The following is a 23,548-nucleotide window of genomic DNA, read 5'->3' on the forward strand; positions in this document are numbered from 1 at the left end:
GAAACTAAACAGCAGTGACGTTTGTAGGGTTACTGAAGTTGGGCTAGCTGGTATATAATGATGTGCTACGTGATCGCTAGCGACACAGCTATGTTAGCATAACATAAACAGTGAAGCTGGAGGACGAACACTAACACTTTTCCACTTATAAAAGTTAACGTGAAGGTTCTTCATGGTTAGAGACAAATGCAATCGCATGGCAGGATACTGTAAACGGACCAAACTTCAGTCAGGAGAACAACTGAGATAATCCATCCACAATACGAGGTTAGTCATTAATATACTGCAACAACATGGGAATAGAGCAGCTGCCAGAGAATTCAACATTAATTAATCAATGGTACAGAAGTGGAGGAAGCAAGAAGAATGAGTTTAATAAAGTTTGATTTATCTGACTGCTTTGTTTCGCTTAATGTGCCTTATAATCCCGTGCACCTTATGGTCCGAAAAATGCGTACTGCACACTGCAGTTTAATGTTGCAAAGCACCTCTTTTTAACTTCAGTGGATATTATACATGGTTATGCTCAGGATATGTCAGCCCATTTCTACTGGAAATGCCTTTTGGTTAAACTTTCAGCAAGGAATTTGCATTTGCACTGTTACATTTTTATAAAGCTTTAATGTACATAAAAAACAGCTTCTTGTTTAAGTGAAAATGAATGGAAGGTTGTCTTTTTGCGCTAGTAATGTTGTGGAGTTGTATTTTGTCAATTATATCGTCGGTTATATCGTTATCGCAAATTTTCAAATATATATCGTGATAAATATTTTTGGCCATATCGCCCTGCTCTACTAAATACCTGCCTTTAGACATGCTCAAATTTAACTTTTGAAAAGCTATAATCGTCCCACCCAACACACAAACACTTTGTACACTGATGTTGGCTTGGGACTACATATACATTGTCATACACATTGTACATCATACTGGAGAATGGTTAATTTTGTATTAGTCTACACATATTTTAATAAAATATGCATGGAGTAATACCTTTAAGCATTTAGGATTTTTTCCTAAGAATTTAGTAAGGGCTGTCAGAAATGCTATTCTGCAGCCATATGAAAAGTAAAAGGTGATATTTCTCCTCCACATTCAGCAGGAAAATCCTCTTGAAGCACTTGGAAAGTTTAATGTGTTTTGCATATTGAAGCCCACCTCTTCTCCCGTCAGAGGTTGTTATGCAATACTGAGGTGTTCAGTCTTTCCATTTTCCTGCTCGCTCTATACTGAAGTACTAAAGTAATTTGAAAAGCAGATTAAACTAGACTGACTGAAACAACGGAACAAGTTTTACAAAGCTATTAAGAGAGGCAAATTCACAGACTATAGTGTAACGTAGTATAGGTGTCACTAATAAAGTGTAATAAATGTGTCAACAAGCATACGTGATAAAATGCAGGTCATGAGTGGGGAACAGTAACGCTGAGTTATGGGAATGGCAGCAACCTGTGGGATTTCATTACTTAGACTCCTTATATATGCCAAATGCTTCCTAAAACACAGTGCTGTGTTAAGATACAAACAGACCACCAGAAAATGTTAAAGCCAGGTTTAATTTGTCATTTTTAACAGTAATGACTCAAAACAAATCACCGTAGCCTGATCTGATATCAAGTATCATTAATCTTAAGTTAAAGAGAGCTGACATCTCTCCAGAGCAATGCTCCTTTACGTCTTCTTTGGTGTTCCTATTAGATTTATGTCCTAAATCTAAAAGGAAAATCCACAAGTCAACTAAAAACAACCTTATCAATGAAAGAGGATATAATTTTACATAGCAGAAACCTGAGGGTTAGTTATCCCAAAACATGAAATCCGAGCACCAACAAAAACTGTGATCACCTCAGTGCGAAGCAACTTTTTTCCTTCTCACTCACATTATGTAATTACATCCCCAAGAGTCAGTGTCTGTAATGCTGAAATTCAAAACAACCAAGTGTTATATTTTTTTAAGCTGACCAGGAAAAAGTAAAAGTGCGGCTTTTCATTTATCCTCACTTATAGGGCTGTGCGATATGACCAAAATCTCATATCCCGATATAAGACATCTATCGTCCTGATAGGATATAAATCACAAAAATTTTACCAACCCGGTGTTTGCGAGGAAAGACAATTAGAGGAAAGGAGTTTTACAGTACGCCTGACCTTAAAGATATAGGAGCTGAAATGACAGATGATTAACTTCAAAGCTCCAAAAATCCCCAGTACAAGCTAATTATGCATTACTTTATGCTGTGAATCTTAAAACTACTCAAAAAGAGTCAAAGAATAATGATATGGAGTTATGAGCATAACAGGTACACTTGAATAAAAACCATGTCACTAGAGTTCCACATGTCATATAACATTCAGTAGTAAAACAGCAGAGCTGAAAAAATGTTAGTCTTTCAGCTCAAGATAGCCTTATCTGATATCATTCAACAGAGAGAGGAAAAACAAAACAAAACAAAAAAAGAAAAAAAAAAAAATCAGACTGCAGATACCATTCTTTGCCATGAAAAAAAAAAACAAATTATCTCACAAATGCAGACTAAATGAGGATTTAGGAATTTTACAATCCTCACCTTCTGGAGCTTAAAAGTAAATCTCTGATGGAAAAAAAAACCCTTTGATGAAATAAAACAACATGTTTTGTAATTTCCAGCAAAAGTTTTTGCTCATTTTAGCTTTGAGCTGAATAATTGGTTTATATTGAAAGGGAAACCAGTACATTAATATTTGATGTTTGGATTATCACAAATATTTCCGATCTGAAAAATGACGTCTTCTGATAACAGAAATGATAAATACAGCTGGAGCAGCTGGATCTTGGAGTAGATATAAACATTTCCATATGATGATGAGGGCCATGTAAACGGGTGTATAGAACCTGTGTAGTGTGTGGTCAATTGAAGTATATACTAGTAATGCAGACTAAACAGAGCTGGAGGAAGTTTGGGTACAGATCTCGGTGCTGCACTACAAAATCTAACCACAGCAAAGTGACCGAGGCGCTACAGGCAAGATCAAGCAGACATGCAGGCACACACAGTCACACATTTGCTTCATATTGGACATGCACACGGACAGCTGCAGACAACATGGACGCATAGTCTTCTTAATCTACTTTCTAGTTCACTTGGAATCTATGCTGCATAAATGCACAGTAGATTGGCATGGACAAGAAGACTTGTACTTCTTTGAAAAGTCTGGGCAATTTCTTCTAACAAAAAATAAATAAATACAACGCATTTAATTGTGCAATATTTTTTTTCTTGTCTACAATCTTAGAAAGAGGAACTGCACAGATGTGGGTGGCCATAGACCTTTTTGAACCCCCCCCGGCATGTATTTGTATTTTTTGGGCAAATACACAGATTTACAAACTTCACCAAAACATTTTGCTGAAGAATTGGTGCATTGGTGCCCATTTCTTAATTTGAGATTAAGAATGGTCATCAAATGAAATACAATTTCAAATTTATGCTGAAATTCTACGAAAGCATGACTTGCATTTTTGTGGTTGTTTGATGTTCTTGATCAAACACATCTGCATCAAGGTGCTATTCTTTAACACATGTGCTGTGAAAGCACCCTTCCTATGCATCAACAGTAAGTTCTAGGCAAATTTATGAATCACTGAAGGCAAAAATAAGGATTACACAGAATAAACTTTTTTCCTCTTTCCTGTCACCAGTGTTATGAAAAGTAGCTTTTAAGCAGTTGTTTGTATTTGTTTCTTTAGCCTTGACAATCCAGTTAAGACAAACAACCAAAACGGGCTAGAAAAATCCTGTCCAGCTGCTTTATCTCATTAGCGTAAGAGTACAACTATTGTCAAAGACGCTGAACACAGCATTTTATGTGAGGACACACACATTACTAAACTTTCTTATATCAGCCTTTAAATATTTCTAGTGGTGGTTCTTAACATAGGATTTTAATCTTTGGAAGTCATTCAAGACCACCATGCTAAGAAACGCCTTACTGAGATTCAGATCTTTAGAAATATCCCCAATTCTGGGAATTAAAACTCAGTGCTTCACAGAAAACATGGCTTGATGATGAACGGAAAAAAAATATTTACAAAAAATTAAATCAGACAGTATTTAGCAAGAGAAGGGGTTGTTGGAGAGGACAAAGAACAAGAGATGTTATAGGAGATAAAAGAAGTGGCATAAGATGATGTAGGAACAGACAATGACTCCTGTGCCTTTTCTTAACAGATTGAGTGCAAATGTTTAAGCCAGAACAAATGGTAAATGGGCCGGTTCTTATATAGTGCTTTTCTACTCTGCTTGAGCACTAAAATCACTTGATTCACCCATTCATTCATTCATTCAACATTCATGCAAGCATTTTTTTTCTATGCCTAATGTATTCTATTTAGTATTCACAATCTGATGAACAAAGAGAGCAACCTAGGGTTCGGTCTCTTGCCCAAGGATCCCTTGGGCAATCCCTTGGTATGGGATTGAACCACCAACCTTTCGATTAGTAGGCAACCTGCTCTACCTCCTGAACCACAGCCACCAGAATTGAAATGAGCATCATTCTTTTGTTAATGTTTGCTAAGAAAACTCAAACACTGATCATTCAAAAAGGCAGTAGACTGGTAAAACAAGTTGCATGCAGAGCTCCAGATATAAAACTGCTTTTTCAAAGCAGTAGGGTGGAGATGTGGTGCTGCATTCATAACAGCTAAAGCTTACTTATCTGAATGCCTGGATTGTTAAGGTATGTGAGCAACCTATGTAGATAGCACACCACATGCCTTAATCATAAAGGTTATTAGCACAAATGTTAAGCAAATATTTTCAGCCTATTATTTCTTCTTGTTGAGTGGACGATTGCATAAATTTGTGAAAACATGTGTTATAATTTTAAGAACAGCCCAGTATTCTAGAGGAAGGAAATTTTAGGCAGTGCCTATTAATTATTTCATATCTGGGTCAGACTGCACAGTCTGCTGGTGCCAGGCTTACATAAAGCAGAAAGGAACATACCGAACACGTCACTATATGACTCGCATGGATTGTGTGCTGATGAATCATAATCACTTACTCTATTCCACATTTCAACTGTCAAAACTGTATTGTTTAAAGGGGAGAAAAAAAGAGGCACTGAAAAATTACACAATTTACAGTCCCAAAAATAAATTACACCACCAGGTACATACATCTCCCAAGCCCGCTGGTACTAGGCTCTAGCAATGTTTTGACTAAATTTGACAACCAGCTACATTCAATATAAAAGAAAAGATCAAGCCAAAATGAAAATTTTATTTAGGGTTTTGCCTGTCTCAAAATGGGTCTCTGGTGTGTAAATATAGACATACATGACACTGATCTGAATTAAAGCAGTCTATTACTTTGTTTGATAGAAATATACGGCTTTTACTGCCAATTACTAATACTTAATAAAAATGTCTACTATACTTAAGCAACAATAAACTTCTTTTGTGAGTGCAAAAACATTTTCTATGCAGGAAAAACCCTTTGATTAAGCTAACAAAAAAAATCATTACTTAAGAAAAGTAGTTAAAGTTAAAATTTGCCATTAAAAAGATTAATACACCTTTAATCATAATCTTAGTCCAACACACTAACATGAGCAAATCCAAAATTAAAATATAACTTAAAATTTGACAATGCCGGTCAGTTTTTCACTATCACTAACGTCCACTCTCTTTGTGACATTCATTCCCTAAATTTCAGGAAGCCAGCACACCTAATTTAGTTCAGCACTGCGTGCTAACAGTACATCCTGTGGAAGCTCAACTGTGCACAGAAGTGCATGCAAGTATAGAACCAAAAAAAGAAAAAATGTGTTTAACACACAAACAAGCTGACACACAGATGTGTTTCCTGAGTGCTGATGATGAATACTGAGACAGTGGTCCCCGATAATTTCCCTGAAATACAGTCTGCCCTGTGGTAAAGCAGAGTCTGGAAATGAGGCTGGATCTTTATCTTAATCACCAGCTTCCTAGCTACCCACCTCCCCACCCCAACCTCAGCACACACACACGAACAAACAAGAAAGCATCAGCATTGCTTTCCCAAAATGTCAGAAAGAGAGGGACACAAACACAAGGCATGACTGTAGATGAAAAGTATACAGCCTAGTATCACACGCTCATACTGAATGGGAAAAATCCTGAGATGATTCTTCCAGTCCTTCCCTGCTTGCTGCATGCCAGTTGGAGGCTGATGGAGGAAATGGATCACATAGACAGACTCCCTTCCTCCTGGTTTAATGCAGCCAAGAGGCCATATTTGAGAGAAGGATTCATCCCCTTGTACATCTCGTGTCAGTCACCTATGAGGAACTCCATGTTCCACTGGATGAAGGAAAACCAAGTTCTGTTCTTATTAAGTTCAAATCACCCACCAACTCATTCTTCGCAGGAGACCAAGGTAAGTGAAGGTCAGCACAAGTGCCTGCAACCCTGCAGTGTTTGGAATACCAGTACTCAAAATCCAAGATTACTTTCTTTTCCATGCTCTGTGGGAACACTACAACATACTGCCTACCAGTAAACTAAAAGTAGGCTGATTTTCTAATTAACTGAAGCATCAAAGAGTAACTGTCACAGATAAATGTAAGAAGCAGCTCTGAAAATGTGAGAAATTTCATGGTGCCATTTAAATGCAGTGTGGGATGACATAACTGGGGATGAATCCTGTCAAAATTCAAAATCCTGCAGCGTGTGGGAGTTCACCCTTTGTAATTTCTAAATCAGTGCTGCTGCAAGAGGGGATCCTAATGAGTGTGGATAACGAACAGAGCACACTTCAAATTCAGCCATCTCTGTGACTCATGACCAGAAACACACTTACTTTGGTGGAGGAGAATTTAAAAACAAAATCAGTTCAACGTTACATTACTGTGAGAAACACGGACAGAATAAGACATGGCTGCAGTTGAGCTTTGCAGCAATATCATCACCTACAATCTTTTTTTTTTTTTAAACATCTGTATAGAGTTACAAATAAAAGACCTGTGAGCCTCTGGCTGTTCCCTGTCATTATTATTTAGCAAGTTACCAAAATGATTAGTCCTGGCACGGTACTTTAAGAAGCAAACCACATTAAGAGAACAAAAAAAGCTTTGAAGCATTACCATTTACAGCATTTAATAAAGGTATTAAGAAGCCATAAGAAAGATTTTTGTGAAAATCCACAACTATGCAATTTTTTAAAAGCCCAGCTGTGCCAAAGGTAGGTTTAATTTTTTTAATTCAAATTTTAATGCTGCAAATCATTGGGTACTAGCTCATAAATAGATTTGGAAACTGAGGATGAAACCAATAAATCAAATAACTTTATAATTATTTACTTAACTTCTTTAGATACATCCTTGCTCAGCCAATTTCCCATTTTTGCTAACACTGAAAAACTAGGAAGCCAAGGAAGATGGCAGCACACTAGAAGAGCTCCCAGAAGTCCAAACCCTTTTTTCACATAAACTGGAAATATATACCCTGACAGGTTGAGAGGTATAAGTACTTTTGATGCGTTAAAACTTAAGACCTTCATAAGTGGCCAGATATTTGCAGTCTCCCAGAGAAATGTTGAGTAACAGTAGGGCTAACTTTTTCAAAGATGCGAGAATGAGACGCGAGCTAAGAACAAGGACCAGCCCGACGTTTGAAAATATTTCAGTGACTCCGAGCCCTCTGGAGGGCTCAAGCTGAACTGATGGGGGGGGGAAAAAACAATTCTGACTTTATGGAAGAAATACGAAAGACGAATGCGACATTGCAAAGAGCTTAAAGACTCAGCAAAAAATATTTAAATAAGACTGGGCAAAGATGTGTGAGAAGAAATTGGTGACGCTCTGGGCACATATGGAGGATTTGGAGAACCGGAGCAGGGGGAATAATGTGAGAATGGTGGGGCTGAAAGAAGGCAAATAAGAAAGGGTGAACATGGCTCAGTATGTGGAGAGGATCGCCTGGTGGCACCTAAACTAGATATGAACAAACCACCCCAAACCATCCCGATGCAGTTTCTGTGCTCATCAGCTTGATAAGGTACTACAGATGGCCTAAGAGAAACGGAGTTAGAATGGGAAGGCTGCAAACTATCCTTCTTTGTGGATCTGATGAAGGAGCTTGTGGAAAAGCGGAGAGCTTTCAACATTGTAAAGAAACACCTTCTGGTGTTCCCGGCAACACTCATCTTCACTTGGAAAGGAAATAGAAATAAAATCTGAGATAGCGCAGAGACTGAAACTTTTCTGGAAGAAGCCAATTAGAGAAGATGTATTATCATAGGAAGTGTATATTCCTCAAACACAAGGTAAAATTCATGCTGGTTCTATGCTTTGGGACTCAGGTGGTTGTTTTGCCTAAGCACAATTTTCAATGAGCCTCACGGACCAACTTTAAATAATAGATAAGTAGTAATTAATAAAGGACTATAAAGCGGCAACATGTTCCCTGTTGCATCCCTATAGTTTTACGTTGTTGGTTTTTATGTTTGTACAAGTATAGAACACAAAGCACCCACATTTTACAAATTATTTATTGGCATAGAAAAGGATGTCTGTAAAGGTGTAAGGATTATCTGACAGAAGGACCTTGGCTGTAGTATTAATGATGATGAATGGTTGCAATTGTGTTAAATAATGGCAAACATATTAAAGAGTCTAGAGGAAAATGTATTAATTGTAAGATGGTACACAGATTTTATTTTACTCCATCTAGGCTTCATGGAATGGGTCTACTTTCCAATAATTTATGTTGGAAATGTCGAGCAGAACCAGGAACCTTTATACATATGACCTGGGACTGTTAACACATTTTCCCATTTTGGAAAATAGTATTACAGCACATTCATGCTGGAAACAGTATCATTTGAAAACATGCTGGCCAAGCTAAATAACAATACAGAAAACTTCAAGAAATCCTGGGACTGCAGATGCCATGAACTGCTATTCCGAGAAACACTGGTGACCGACTTCCTTTCCCTTATTTGTTGTGGCTGTTGTTGTTTTTTTTGTCGCTCTTTTTTTTGTTCCCTCTGAGGATGTATGTAAAAGAATTTCCTCTTTGAAATTTTTACACTATTATTTTGGTATGGTAAGCAATGACCTGGTAGCTTTATGTTTAAGTTATGTTATTCCTTGTCTGTTGTAAAAAAAAAAAAAAAAAAAAAATACTTAACTTAATAACCTAATAACAGCAAAAAAAAACAACATTGAAAAATAGAGAGACTATAGAACAGACAGAATAATGGTGGACCAGTTTGCAACGTTAATTCTAAATTCCTGCAGTCTCGATCACTTAAACCAAGGGTGGTCTCAACTAAACACTTGTGTACGGTGAGAGCTGCATGCTCAAGCCTTTTACGTCACTGGTCATCACTGTAAGAACAGAAATTCTGGTCATTCTATATGTGGACCTCAATCCCCCCCAGCACATACTTCCTTGTAATGATCACAGAATGTGTTTGTTATCAGGACAAAGTCTCTCCAAGGTTTCACATTCCTGGAATTCACACAAGTCCATGTAAAACCATCCACATATTTTGGGGGGGGGGGGGGGGGGGGGGGGGGACCCAGGACAACAAGCAGGAAGCTCATTCACCAAACCACTGCTTGCAGATGATATATCCGAGCAGCTTCTATTATCTATTACCACTATTTAATGGCACAACTGCTTCAATACCCATGAACCACCGATGCTGTGTCCAGCTTATTGAAAATGTTTTGACTACTCAATCATTATTTCTGATATTAATCTTGTGCTCAGAAATTGTAACTGTAAATTCGCTCTTCGTCTTCCCCACATAACAAAATCCATACTTTTACTACAGGTTTGGTCCTACAAGCGATTCTACCACTCACTTGAATTTTTTTTTTACCTATATGTCAGTGTGATAAATCATCTCCTTCAATAATGGCATTACAGTTCAACAAGGAAAATTTCCAGAGGGAAGAGAATTAAAAAAAAAAAATGTGTAGGTTCAACAGATAAGTCTGTCGTTACAAGATTATCTCTCAATTTAGTAGAACACTTTGTGGGTAGATGATTAACACTTTCCAACCAGCAGGGTGATCATACAAAATATGCCAATATTTTCTCCCCACATTTATAAGAGTGAAAAAGTAAAAGTTAAAAGTTATCTATTTTTCTAACCCTAGAGAGAGAAACAATTAAAATTTTTTGAAGAGGTTTTTTTCTTCTTCTCAGAAACAAGAATACAAAGCATTAGCTTGTTTCTCAAACTCCTCCTCAAAACTGCACATCCTTTCTGTCCACAACAGCTGACTATACGGTAATCTCTTCTTCAAAGAGAATGGATGATATCTTGAATAATGAAAAAAAAAAAAATCCTATCAGCCCACTTTTAATAAATAATAGTTTGTATTATTTCTGATTTATTCATTCTCACATTTAAAATGAAACCTCACAATTGGCCTCTGTAATAAATGTAAAACTAGGTAACCTTGAGTTAAATCTATTTAGATCCTCAACAGTGCCAATAAATATAAATATAAGTCATAAATATATCTGAACCAAAAGTTAATAAAGGAGAGGTATGATCATGATCAACATGACTAAGTTCAAGTTTCCCCATAAATAAATTCACATAACTAGGATTGACAGGGCTACCCACTGAGACCCTTTGCTTCTATAGGGGGAAACAAAAACTCAAATCTGAAAAGATTCTTAGTGAGAACTATTTCTACTAACTTTATCAGCAATGCTGTTGCTAAAGTTCCCTCTTCCCTTGCATTCAAATTATAATGTAGGGCCTTCCAATTCCTGTTTATGGGGAACATTCGCATATAAACTCATGACTTCCATTGGACATAAGATTAGTATCTTTGATCTCTCTCACAGATATTAATTTACACAAAAAAGGAGAGCCTACTGACAACAGGAGATCATGGAACAGGCCCCCACACAACTTATATAAATCTTGGGCAATGTATAAGAGAATGGGAAATCTAGGATGTTCTTCTAACAAATATCCAAATTGACCTTGTGATATTAAAGTGCCATTTACAGCTAGAGTGTTCTTTATTTACTTCTAAACTTTCAATGTAAGATCATAACTTTATGAACTGTAGAAGTCTGTATTATGCAACTGACTCATTACTTGAACTGCAGTATGATTCTTTGTTCTGCCTACCGCACCACCTTCACTAGCATACTGGATAACTACTGTTTCATCATTTGCAAGATTTTTTTAAGAGCCTGTGGAATAAATTAGGATAGCACTTGCACCTCCTCTTTAACTAAATGACGGAAAGTTTGCAGAGAAGCATTAATATCTTGGGGAAGAAATATGTTTTTAGATTTTAACTTCTTACTCCTCTGCAGCTCGTTAATTTTATCTTCATCACTTGAGTAAACAGATTTTGAAGAGGGAGAGAATCTTTACATGAAAAGAAAGCTTTGAGTCTTAGTGCATGAAAATTCTTGACAAATTCAATCTTGGTCATAAACTATTAGTCTTTTTAGAAGGCTTAAAAGACAGACATTTGGATAACATGGTAAAAAAAAATGTGATTACCTACTTGTGGTGTTAAGTTTGTAAGGGCTAAACTTAGAATGTATATTCTCTTGCAATACTTTAATTTAAGAGCATGTGTAAATTCTGAAATTAACAAGCTCAAGTCCAGTGAACATTTATTCAAGCCTTCCCCACCAATAGGTAAATATGTACCTTATTTATCCCTCAATCCCCTCAGGATCCTTTTTGTTCCTCCAATACTGAGATAATGCAACTCCCTCTGCTTCATACATTCTAAGTGTTACAACAAAAACTCGCAAGTCCAAAATACCTTGGGAGGCAAGTCTGAGGAGAAAAAAAAAAAAGTTCCTCTCACTAACCACCACAGAGAAGAGGCAAGCAGGAAGAACAGCTGGGTAATTCTTTGAGTACCGATTTGTCTTTTCGGTACAACTATACCCTGTTCTGTATGAATGAGCTTGTTGTTCCCCGTAGCAAACTGCACTTAATGAGTGCAACCAATGACTCCACAGCCATAGACATGCTACAGTGCTGAACAGTGACACTAAATAAAGGTAAAAACATCTCATCACGGTCAAATAGTTTAAGTTCCCTTCTTGCCTTCAGCAGTCATGCCAGATAAAAATCAACAAATCATTTGACTGATTTTGATCAACCTAAGAATTGTGTCACACATAAAGTAATAGGTCCCAGCTCTCAGAGATTTACAATACACCAATAAGAAACCAGAGCCAGCTATGACATACTGAAGAAATAATGCTACCTGACAGCTTTTCCAAGCTTTGGAAACAAAGGCAGCTAACTTATAAACACCGAAATTATTGAACAAGTGTTTCACTCAGTCATCATCAGCACATCAAAACACCTGGTGATTTTTAAGATTTTTCAATAAATAGAGATATTCTTACATCATTAGAAGAGCAGAACAAAGGAAAATGTAACTCATTCTCATCTTCTTCTAATTAATTCATACAGCTTGCTTTAATTCTGCCCGTTTGCAGTAACACAAGACTCAAGACTATACTTTTGTTGATAACTTTGGCTTTAACAACAACAACAACAACAAAAAAAAAAAAAAAATGCCAACCACATTTCTTCAAATGTATCAAGTAACTTAATTATGTTCACCTTTCATTATAAATTCATCAGAAATGGCATAGAGCACTACAGCCCACGTAGCCCACTGTGAAATAAGCTCCAAGGGAGAAACTACTTTATCTTTTGTTCTGCCAAGCTAAGCAAACTGAACAAACTGACATAGCTTTCACCAGATAACTGCGATGAAAGACGATGAGTTCCTGTATCTACCCATGACGAAATATATCCTACAGAGGTCATCTCCCTGTTAAACCACTCGCTCTTCAGGGTAAACAAAAATAAATACCTGTGTAAACTAAAAATAAAGCGGTGTATTACACCACCTTCACCTCTTCTGCTGCTTCACGCTTTTCCTCGAAATTCATCATTGCCATTAGGGACGTTAATTTGTAATATACTGTTGGCTTATTCTGCACTTGCCGTGAAGAAACACAGCAGCTATCTTTGGAAAATTAAGATAATATATGATTTTTAAAAAGGTAAGGCTGTAATGTAAGGCTTCTACTGCTAATAAAAGTATTTAAAATAACCACTTATCACAATGCTGAAGGGCTTTGAGGAAACGTGTCGATATCAAGCTTAAGTATTTAAACATAGCTAACCTTCGGGGGGGAATAATAACCACCCAATAAACACTGTTGTCAACGCTAATGTGTGCTAACGATAAAAGCTCATTCACTAGCTTCCAATATTCCTCAGTATGCTACCCCGGATTTCAATTAGAAATAAAGGAATTCAGTCAAGTCAGAACAATATTATTAATAATAATAAGGTAAGATATGGTTTAGCGCTTTTATAGATTACAACACAGGACAGAGTTATGCTGTACAATCAGGAGACGCTAGTTAGCATGCTGGGCTAGGAGGCTAGCTCGCTAACGTTTCCGAGCGGCGCAGGAGGGGGTTTAAATTTTCTTACCAGTCAACCGCAGCTTTACTGGGCCATTTCTCCTCACTCCTTGGTTAGACATTCCCCTTCGTGTTCCAGCTTGACGAATATTCACAAAATTATCACCGTCTAGGTTTTTTTTCCTTCTTCTTTTTCAAAAAGACATCTCCCAAACAAATCCCTCTGCTAGCTTGGGGTTAGCTTGTAGTATCACCATAGCAAATCACGCTGACTGTGCACGCAACAAACAGGTAACATAATCACATCCCTGGAATAACACTCTCCGCGCGAACTCCTTTTCCGCAAAACAATTGCAAATAACTACATTTCCAAATGCAGATCATGCCGTGTGCCACGAGTACTGATACAAGTCAGCAGAGAGGCTCGTCCTCCATCCGGACAGGCGTCTGCTCTGCCTGGGCTGCCTGGACTCAAGTTGTTCGTGATGATGGTGAAGACAGTTCTACTGCAGGCAGGCAGGGACAGGGGAGGAAAACACGAGAGGACATCCGGTGCGAGCGTTCAAAATAAACTCACAATCAAAACAATGCTTTATAGTTTTCCAGTACAAATACTTCCTTGTTATGAATATTATAGACCAGATTTTGCTATTAAAAAAATAAAAAAATCGAATCTAACAGGATCACTTCACTGGGTTCAGTGCTGGGCCCTGAACTGGTCATGTTGGTTATAAACTCAGCTGTGTTTCTTAATTGTTCGCCTTATTCACCGATGACAGCAAGCTTCTTATGATAGTGAGACAAGTGAGAGTTTTAAAGAAATGTTTTGATATTAGAAAGCTATCATGGTTAACTGTTGTAGTAAAAGGAAGCATATTTATATATTTGGAAATAAAAAACAAACAAAACTATGATGAATAATATTGAAGGAGGGGTATAATTTTATAGCAAAGCTCATATAAAAATGCTTTTTAAAAATGCATAAAACTAATACGCCAGTATATAAAACCAAAAGATTTACTGAATCAAGAAATAATTAGACGCCTTCTAATTTTGATACACTTAAACACAAAACTAATATAAAAATATATATAATTCCACTATAATACTATAATTCCAAAAACTTTGCTTAAGGGTCGCCTGAAGTAACAAAGATATAGTGTAAACCTAAGGCGAAAAATATGCTCTAAACTCTCAAATAATGAAACCAGTTAGCTCAAAACAAGTGGTGCCACCCCACCCCAAGGTTACCTGCTGTATAGATGCATATAACCTTCCAAGTCATCACCCCAATATAAAATACAATATACTGCAAAACTGAAATTCCATCCAGACTATAGTTACTACACTGACACACCTTGTTTTTAAACCTAACAAAAGTAGAAATACAGTGTCACCTAGTGGTGGTGAAGACATACTGCCTGTTTAGCGCAACAAAACTGTGCATCTGAAATTAATCCACTAGTTTGCGCAAGCTTATTTAATAAAAATAAGTTAATATAAAATAACCATTATCATTAATGATGAATCATTATTAATTTTCTAATTAATTTTCTGTTTTATAAAAAAGCATAAGCTCATTGTTTGTTATACACACACAGGGAAACAGATGAAACATCAATCAATAAAACTCCATATGAATTAATAAATGTTTATTTACAAATGTTTTTTTTTAAAAAACAAAACAAAACAACAACACGTATATTTATTTTTCTATGCTGTTAAGTACAAAGTTCAAAAGACTATAAAAATTCCCTCCCCCCAACAACAAGAACCACAATGCAACAATTACTATTTGTTTATGTTACAAAAAGATAAGTGGACATGTTAAAATTTAAAAGTGCTTTGGTCTTCGGGGATGTGGAAGGCATAGCAGTCTCCTCCAGCCTCAGGAATAACCGACTCTTCAACGTCATTCTAAAAGGCAAGTTTGAGAGAAGCATTAGACGACTAACCAAGTTATGGTAATGTTTCTGGGATGTCTCACGTACACACACTGAAGATTTTCAGACATGAGACAAATAAGATTGTTGGTTTCATCAGTCAGTTAAATTGTTGACATTTGTGATTCAGACACAACACCATTCAGAAATTAACCGTGCATGACTGGACAACACAGAGCAGAGCACTCTCTGCCCATGTTGCTGTTGATGACAAAGCAGCTGCTTCTTCCCTGAAGAAGCTGGTTTTAGTTTCCTCTCTCTTTTTCCATATCACAATTAGATGGTGCAATCGTAACCAAGTTATGGCAATGTGGCCTGGCCTCTCTCCAAAACATGTCCCTATATTCCATCTGCTCCTGGATGTGAACATAAATGTCTACTCCGGTAGACTCGACCAAGAAGAGTGTATTCTTTTAGCTATGAAAGGGTCTCTGTAAAGTGGTTAATATTAAAAGGCAGACTGCGTACGGACAGGCTGCACTAGAGCCAAGATCAGTGAACCTCTAAGTGTTTTTGATTAGATTTGACTGATGACTCTACACATTTTTTTTTTTGGTTCAGGCAAGAATTTAATTCAAAGTAAATCTAGATAATACAAAAAATAAACTGTTCACAGAAGGCGCATGAAGGGATTTTAAGGAGGGTGCTGAGTGGCAAAGGCGAACATCTCTTTGGAATTTTACAAATTATTTCTAAAAGCCTGTTTTATGTCTTTAAAAACAATTTAGACTGATGATTTATCTTTACATTTGTAAAATTAAGCAAGTTTTTAGAGATGCCCCCGTTCTAAACGAACCCACTGTGGTCTGTCAGCATCATTAATTTCAAGCTGCATACAGCTTCTTCTGAATGCTTTCATTGTCAGTGCTGAACACTGTTGCCATCAACCACTCTTCAAACCGATCTGACTGAGTATCTGACGGGAACCTTGTTAGGAGGAACACCTACCTCGTCAGAGAAGAATGTGTCTATAATATTAAGCGAGGACTTGTAGACTGCTTCATTGTCGTGGGACTGCAGTGCTTCAATCTTGTCCAAACCACCCAGCTCCTCAATCATTAGGCACAGTTTCTGAAGTTCTACGGTTTTTTTTGCCATCTGTGCAGAAAGGGAAATGCACGTTAGATCAAAGGTTTCCACACAGAAATGATTAACCTAACAGTTATCAGATTTTATTAGTGACCACCAACAATGTACCACTGAGACAATAACATGAGCAAATTCGGTACATCATTTTAATGTTTTCTAATCTCAGAAACTCAAGTATCCCAATTACCCAAAACTACTACACTGTTAACCTACAAAAACAAATGTCTCCTGTCAGGGGAGTGTATAAATCAACTAAATTCATGTGATTCACATTCCTCACAGAACCTGATTCCATACATTAGGTCCATTTCACTTCACTTCTTGAAACGTTGACTTTGTAATATTGCTAGAGTTCTGGCATTAAAGTTTTCCCTTTAAAAAAAAATAATACTTGAAATTAAGTCTAACAGTTCATGTTGCAAACCTAAAAACTAAATGACAATTACAACTCCAGATAAGGATAAAAGATTTTTTCAGGTTCCCTCATTTCTTGTTTTGAATGAGATATGAGCCATATTAGAGGCTCAGATTAAAATAGAAAAAACTTTCAATGCTATGAAGATCATTTCTATTATTATATTTTGACTTAGTTTTTAATGTTAATTTAACACACCAATGAAACTATGAATCTGACTTTTTGTCTACACACCTACTTGGCTCGCAACTCAGTACCACCTAATGTGCCTGGAGTCATTATAGCAATGCAGCCTATAGTCCCATCATGTCATTTGTTTGCACAAACACAACACTACAATGTGTGTATAACTGCTGCTGCGGTGTATGGGTTTTGTCAGACTTGAGGATCACTGTGTTGTTTTTGTGTAGCCATTTCCCTCGTTTTTGGGTTTCGAAAAGGGTGGTTTTGATTTTTGTAAAGAAGTCACTCTCATGACTCATCGAGTGACAGCACTGATCAGCCAACGGGTGGCACGCAGTACGGTGATGTCACATTTCAGATCGCGTCAGATCACTTGGAACTAAAAAAAAGTACCTGGTACCAGGTAATACAACCAAATGGAAAGCCCTAAAAAACTGAGTGGAGCCGAGCTGGTAATAGAGGAAAAGGGCTGTTATATTTTAACCAAAAAAACTGCATAATTTTCTCTTTAAACATTACCTTTAATGTCTAACTGGTTGTTTTCATAAAACACTGAGTTGATTGGCTAGAGTCTAAAGAGAGACTCAGAATATGTCTGCGTTTTCAGCCAAGTTGAAATCTATTCCACACACCATTAACTCCACCATTTTGATTGGTTTCAGTTTAGAACTACCAAGCAGAAACTGCAGTTTCACTTTAGCCTTTTATTATACCTGTAAAATATTGTATATTGCATCCAGGATGACTAGAACAATCTTGCTGTCCTTGGTTATCAGCAGATTGAGCAGAGGCTCTAGCACATTGCAATGAACCAGGTAGGCCACCTGGTCCACTGTTCCACCGCTGGTATAATTGGTAACAGCCCACACTGCCTCTCTCTGCGTCTTGTAGTCTCCCTAGACAGGAAATCCATCAATTCAGTTTTTATATCAGAAAAATTATAAACAAAAATGATCAAATAAATAAATTGCTGAAGGTTACAGAAAAGTTGGGGGAAGATTCAATGACTATACTGATTAGCTACAGAGAAGTCGGTGTTTATAGCAGATCTATAAATAAAGCTCTATTTTATTTATTTCCTCCTTTGTTTTAAACACTGACAAGTTTAATATAAATGTATTTAATAATAAGGACACATGTAACAAGTCTGCTCTAATTTCTGGTAGCACTCTGACCTGCTGGAGGATCTCCACCAGGATGGGGATCAGGCCTGCATTTATAACTTCCTGAATCTGGTTGTCCTTGCCGGCGGTGATGTTGGACACTGTCCACGCAGCTTCTTTCTGGATGTTTGGCTTTGGGTGGCGCAGAAGGCTGGGAAACAATGCCAGAGAACCTGCATTCAGCACACACTGGGTCTGCTCATCTGTCCCAGTCACAATGTTGCCAAGTGAGCGCAGGGCTGGAGTCTGTGAGGTAGAGCAAGAGCAAGCTGATTATTTTAAGCACTCTCAATTTAGAAAGTATACGGAATACAATCACACACATCTGACCTTCATGTAATATAAATAAAACAGATTATATATAATGAAAAAGTAATGAAGAAAGAACCAAAGAGAATATTTCTATCTTTGTGTTCAGCATTGATTAGATGGAAGAAAGTGACTCAAGAGGCCATAGTGTATAACTTCAACCCCTGTTGTGAATTCTGGATATGCTGTTTTACCACCAACAGCTACAAACTTAACAGGACACCAAGCCTCTATCAGTCTCCATCATAGCATCTGAAATTAGTGGGAATGTTTGATAACTAAACAAATACAACAGTCAGAGTTTAATAAATTGCACTGCCACATACCACAATACTGATCTCCCCACAGGCGAGTAGCTGCACCAGACGGGGCACCAGGCCAGCCTGCACCACCACCTCTATCCTCTCATTGGTGTGATCGGTCAGGTAGGACACAGCCCAACAGGTGTCCGTCAACACCTCCTTGTCATCGTGATGCAGGAGGCGCACAAGGGCTGGAAGGAGCTCCAGCACCGCCTCCAAAGGAGGTGGGGGGTTCTTGTTCCGACACAGGTTGGATATGGTCCAGGTGATATTGCGCAGGTAGGCGGGCTGGTATAGTGGGTTTAGATTCAAGTGTTATTTTATAACAATGATCACAAATGTGATTATTAGTGAATTACTATAATGACATTAAATAGGTAAGTAACTCTTTTCGAGAGTCTTCAAACTGTACAAGCTCAGTGCCTTAAACAACATGGCCTCATAGTTAACAACACACCCAAAAATAAAAAACTTGAACTAAAAAAAACTTTTAGTAACACCTGCAAAAATAAAATGAGAGCAGCTCAGAGGGAACGCGTGCACTATGGATTACCCCAGTAAATAACTGCCTAATTTGCTCAAATCAAACCAGTGACCTCACTACTGCCAGCTAAAGGTGTGCATTACCCGTTGAACAGGAATAAAAAATTCACAGCTCATGCTGAGGCCTCATTGACACATTTTAAGGGGTAAATATCAATCTACTTGAGCGTCATTTTTGGATTGGTCTTTAATTACATATTTAATTGTTTATAGAATGCCAGAAAATTGCTGGTTTTGTATTTTGATATAAGGTATAGAAGCTGTTTGTTTCAACTTTTTCAGGTTTTTGATGTATTTATCGTGAGATAATTTAATACAAATGTCTGTTAAAGGCACAATAATATTTGATAGAAACTCACAGGAAATACAGACAGGTCAGGGGCTGACAGCAAAGCCAGGAGTGAATGGACACCACCATGTGAGATCACTAGGTCTCTGGAACTGGGCCCATCACCTAAATATAGAGGAAAAAAATCTTTAGAGTAATCAGAAAAAGGGCACATAAAGGCAGATACTTTGAAAGTACACAGGGTTAGCAAAACTAAAATTTCAGACTTCTAGTTTTTAGCTTAATCATCTTTGGAAAATGGACCCAATGTGGGACTCAGCAACAACGCACTTTTTACTGTATACTAGTGGTGCAACGGATCAAAAATCTCACGGTTCGGATCGGATCGCGGTTTCAAGTCACGGATCAGATCCATTTTTGGATCAGCAAAAAAAGAAAAAAGACAAAATTTAACATTTACTTATTCACTTATTGAAGTATTTTTTGCCTGTTAAAAACATTCAACTCTAGACTCATTCCACGCAATTATTAAAAAAAAAAAATTATGGTTCAATATAAGGCAGTATAGGGCTTTGTATCTACCACTCAATTCAATTTTATTTATAAAGCGCCAAATCACAACAACAGTTACCTCAAGGCGCTTTATATCGTAAGGTAGACCCTACAATAATACACACCGCTCATTATATCGCACTTCGCTGTGATATAATGAGCTGTCACGGTCACGTAGCTTACGTTGCCCTGGAGGTCCACCCAGTTGTAGTAGTTAGGGCAACAGAAGATGCCTGGGACAGTTCAGCCATAACTTTAAACTTTTCCTGGTCATACATGCTTGGAACGATCTTGTCACACTAAAGTGGACGTGAATGGGATATCATAGTGTGGCTCAAGCACGTTCATCATAGTTTAAACCCCTTGTTTTGCACAACGGAATACGGCCTCCCGTCTGCAGCTAAACACCCCAGTAGCTTTTGTAATAGTTTTAGCCCGGTCGGACTGGGCAGCAAAGGGCTGCTTAAATACCGAAAACGCCTCTGCTCCTCCACTTGGACCGCTAGCGCTGGCCATAACTATTGCTTGACAGACCCACCACGCGCACCATGCACATACTTTTTTTTCCCCTTCTTTTTCGAATCTTCGGATCACGTGCGTGCCGAACCGTGGAGTGGGATCGGTTCGGATTACGGATCAACCGTGATCCGTTGCACAAGTACTGTATACATACAGAAATGCACTTTAAAGCCTTTAATATCACAGGCTAAATGGAACTCCAGATGAACTAAAGTGGGCACAATTGTCCACAATAATCTACAATGCATCCTAAAATCAAAACTATCAGAGCATACACCCGGAACAGTGTAGGATGTAGTAATGCACAGAAGTACATAAAATAACATCAAATCCAAAGAAAGAGGTTGAGTTTTGTGAGCCACAGTACCTGCAATGTTACCCAGAGCCCAAATGGCCTGTTCGCTGATGTGCTGATGGGGCGATGTCACCAGGCTGATGAAAGCTGGAATGGCCCCTCCATCTATTACAGCAGAAGTCTGGTCTGAAGTACCTGAGGCAATATTAGTCAGGGCCCAAGCTGCCTCAAATTGGATGGGGGGGCATTCAGACAACGCCAGAAAACTAACAAACGTTGGGATGAGTCCAGCAGCAATGATGCTGTCAATGGGTGGCTGTTTTTCCCTGGAAAGTAGCCTTCTGTGAATCAGAAAAACACAGTTGGATCGTTGTTAAAATTGAAGTAACTTAAAAGTAAAGGAAAATCTATTTTCAAACTGTTTAATATCATTAATATAGTAATACCAGTGATATAACTACAGGCAGATAGATAGAGAGTGTTACAGAAACAGGACAAAGAATAATAATAGTACAGTGTACAACAAATAAACAAAGTTAAAGTGCCACAGGCCCATAGTGAGTCCCTTTTACTGGGAGAAAGCGCAAACATTTCATATATATACGACACCGATTTAAAAAAAATTATTACAAATTAGGTTAAGTTTAAAAAAGTAAAAAAAAACTGAGTGTGCAGAGTAGTGCAAATTGCACTGATTTAAAAAATATGTACACTATAATACACTACAAAAGCACAAGTACCTCATTACGCAACCTTTTTTTTTCTTCCAGCCTGAGGTTGTCACTGAGCAACTGTCTCACACATTCACACCCACACACAGTCAATTAACCCAGCATTACAAGTATTATAAGTATTACCTGGCTGCCTGCGTTGCCTGCAGCTTATGATCTAAATTCTCGCTGTTTACACCTCCGACAATTTCCTCTACTGTCCAGTGATGAGGAGGCTATGAAAACAGAAAGAGAAATGAAAGGGGATTACTGCCAATAAAACCAGAGCAGCTAAAAATAACACATTTAGAGGAACTTGCTTTGAATGTTTTTAGGTCATGGTAACTCAATCGGGGCAACATATCTCAATTATAAATAGACATTTTATAAATTATCTGAGATACATTTTTTTTAAAAGTCAACAGTCTGTTATCACCAGACAGACACCTGCTCCAAGATTTAGTGACCTTTGGATAATGCTTGAAAATTGAGCAGGCTTAGCTTTTGTTCTTCCTGTGTGCACGCTCAGCAGAGGTGTTCCTTTGGAAGCTGTTACATCCTGTTTATAACGAGTAAACTTCTCGAACTCCAATGTTTCAAACAAGTTAAGCAGCTGTGGTTATATCAGGTGGGTCACCTTTACTCTCACAGCCAAACCAAACACAGAGAACCTGCTGATTACCCTTACGTTGGGGTCTTGCTCTTGCAGAGGGGACGTTGGCTCGTCCAGAAGGCTGTGGACGTTCCTCCTCTTGAGGATGTGGTCATCCTTCTTGGCTCTTCGCAGCTCCACATTGACTTCCGCTCTTCTGCGCCTCAGCTCCTGATTATACCGACACACAAATAAAAGATATACCACAGCATTCAGCGCATTTGGGATACCGAATTAACTCTCTGACGTTTACTGCTAGGTTCAGAGCTTACATTAGCATCTTTTCCTTTATTTTTGAACTGGTTGAGTCTCGCTCCGTTGTCCGTGCCCGCTGACATTCCTGACCGTTGAGCAACACAATCGATTCCACTAAAATCAGACGCTACCTGTAATAATTTCACAACGACAAAAAATAAGCGGCAGCAGCCACGGTTGCTTTTAGTCTCAGGTGTCAACTAGTAAGCAGGCGCTGAGCTAGCTAACCAGGCGGTTGTCTTGAAGCCAAGCCGGTTATCTAACACCATGTGGCCCTTCAGATACAGGGTCTGTGTAATAATCTAAAAACCCGCTGAAACTCAGAAAACAAAGGTTATACACTGTATTAGCAATTACAAAAGCCCAATAGCAATTTCAATTAGAGAAAAAACAAATAAATGCACTATTAGCCACATAGCATGTACAACGTGCTTACCGTTCAGATTTCTTGTATTCTTTTAATATATGCACGACGTCATGTAACGACGTTCCAATTTTTCTGATTTTTAATTGGCCAGTTGGATTTTTTAGCACCGCCTCATTGGTCACGTTTAAGGAAAAGAAGCATCAAATATGTTGTCAAAGGCAACCGCTGTCAGTATCGCGAGAAAACCTGTTAACGTTTCTGTGCGTTAGCTTGTTCTTCGTGTGCTAAATGCTATTGCTGGGTTGTAAATGTTTTCATTGCGAATTATTCCTCTTTTAAATAAAAAATAAATATAATCTTTACTATTAAGTAAATGAGTAATATCACTGACTACATATTCGATTTTCTATTTTCATGACTGAATTTTCCACACTTGTGCTACGTAATGACCCAGTGGCCTAATGGATAAGGCATCAGCCTCCGGAGCTGGGGATTGTGGGTTCGAGTCCCATCTGGGTCGTATTTAACTTCCTTTTCGGGGT

General features: G+C 37.9%; 2 protein-coding genes and 1 non-coding gene across 5 annotated transcripts in view; 1 reads left to right on the forward strand and 2 right to left on the reverse strand.

Moving 5' to 3' along the window:
- LOC101467626 (E3 ubiquitin-protein ligase SMURF2) overlaps window positions 1-13,908 on the reverse strand; it is a 61,397-nt gene extending 47,489 nt beyond the window's left edge. Inside the window, exon 1 of one of the 2 annotated variants that reach the window (XM_004539222.3) lies at window positions 13,491-13,908. In XM_004539222.3, the coding sequence (XP_004539279.1) occupies window positions 13,491-13,542 (52 nt within the window). In that variant the 5' untranslated portion in view covers window positions 13,543-13,908. The remainder of the gene's footprint in view (window positions 1-13,490) is intronic. The other variant, XM_004539221.3, reaches the window with a different exon arrangement.
- A 1,149-nt stretch (window positions 13,909-15,057) lies between these two features.
- Window positions 15,058-23,214, reverse strand: LOC101467133 (importin subunit alpha-1). Of its 2 annotated transcripts, none has more exons than XM_004539219.6 (11): window positions 23,076-23,214; window positions 22,657-22,770; window positions 22,415-22,555; window positions 21,880-21,968; window positions 21,095-21,363; window positions 19,727-19,821; window positions 18,849-19,112; window positions 18,226-18,459; window positions 17,764-17,946; window positions 16,312-16,461; window positions 15,058-15,337 (listed from the first exon to the last, which is right to left on the reverse strand). In XM_004539219.6, exons 2-11 carry the CDS (start codon window positions 22,720-22,722, stop codon window positions 15,248-15,250), a joined length of 1,581 nt encoding a protein of 526 aa, XP_004539276.1. In that variant the 5' UTR covers window positions 22,723-22,770; window positions 23,076-23,214; the 3' UTR covers window positions 15,058-15,247. The 2 variants fall into 2 exon arrangements, with proteins under 2 accessions (XP_004539276.1, XP_004539277.1); XM_004539220.6 differs by having other exon boundaries at window positions 22,421-22,555; window positions 23,076-23,212.
- Window positions 23,215-23,453: 239 nt separating this feature from the next.
- Window positions 23,454-23,526, forward strand: trnar-ccg (transfer RNA arginine (anticodon CCG)). Its single transcript has one exon. It is a non-coding gene; the product is annotated as a tRNA-Arg (tRNA).
- Window positions 23,527-23,548: the final 22 nt, after the last annotated feature.

Source organism: Maylandia zebra, linkage group LG6, assembly GCF_041146795.1.
Source record: "Maylandia zebra isolate NMK-2024a linkage group LG6, Mzebra_GT3a, whole genome shotgun sequence".
Classification (NCBI taxonomy): domain Eukaryota; kingdom Metazoa; phylum Chordata; class Actinopteri; order Cichliformes; family Cichlidae; genus Maylandia; species Maylandia zebra.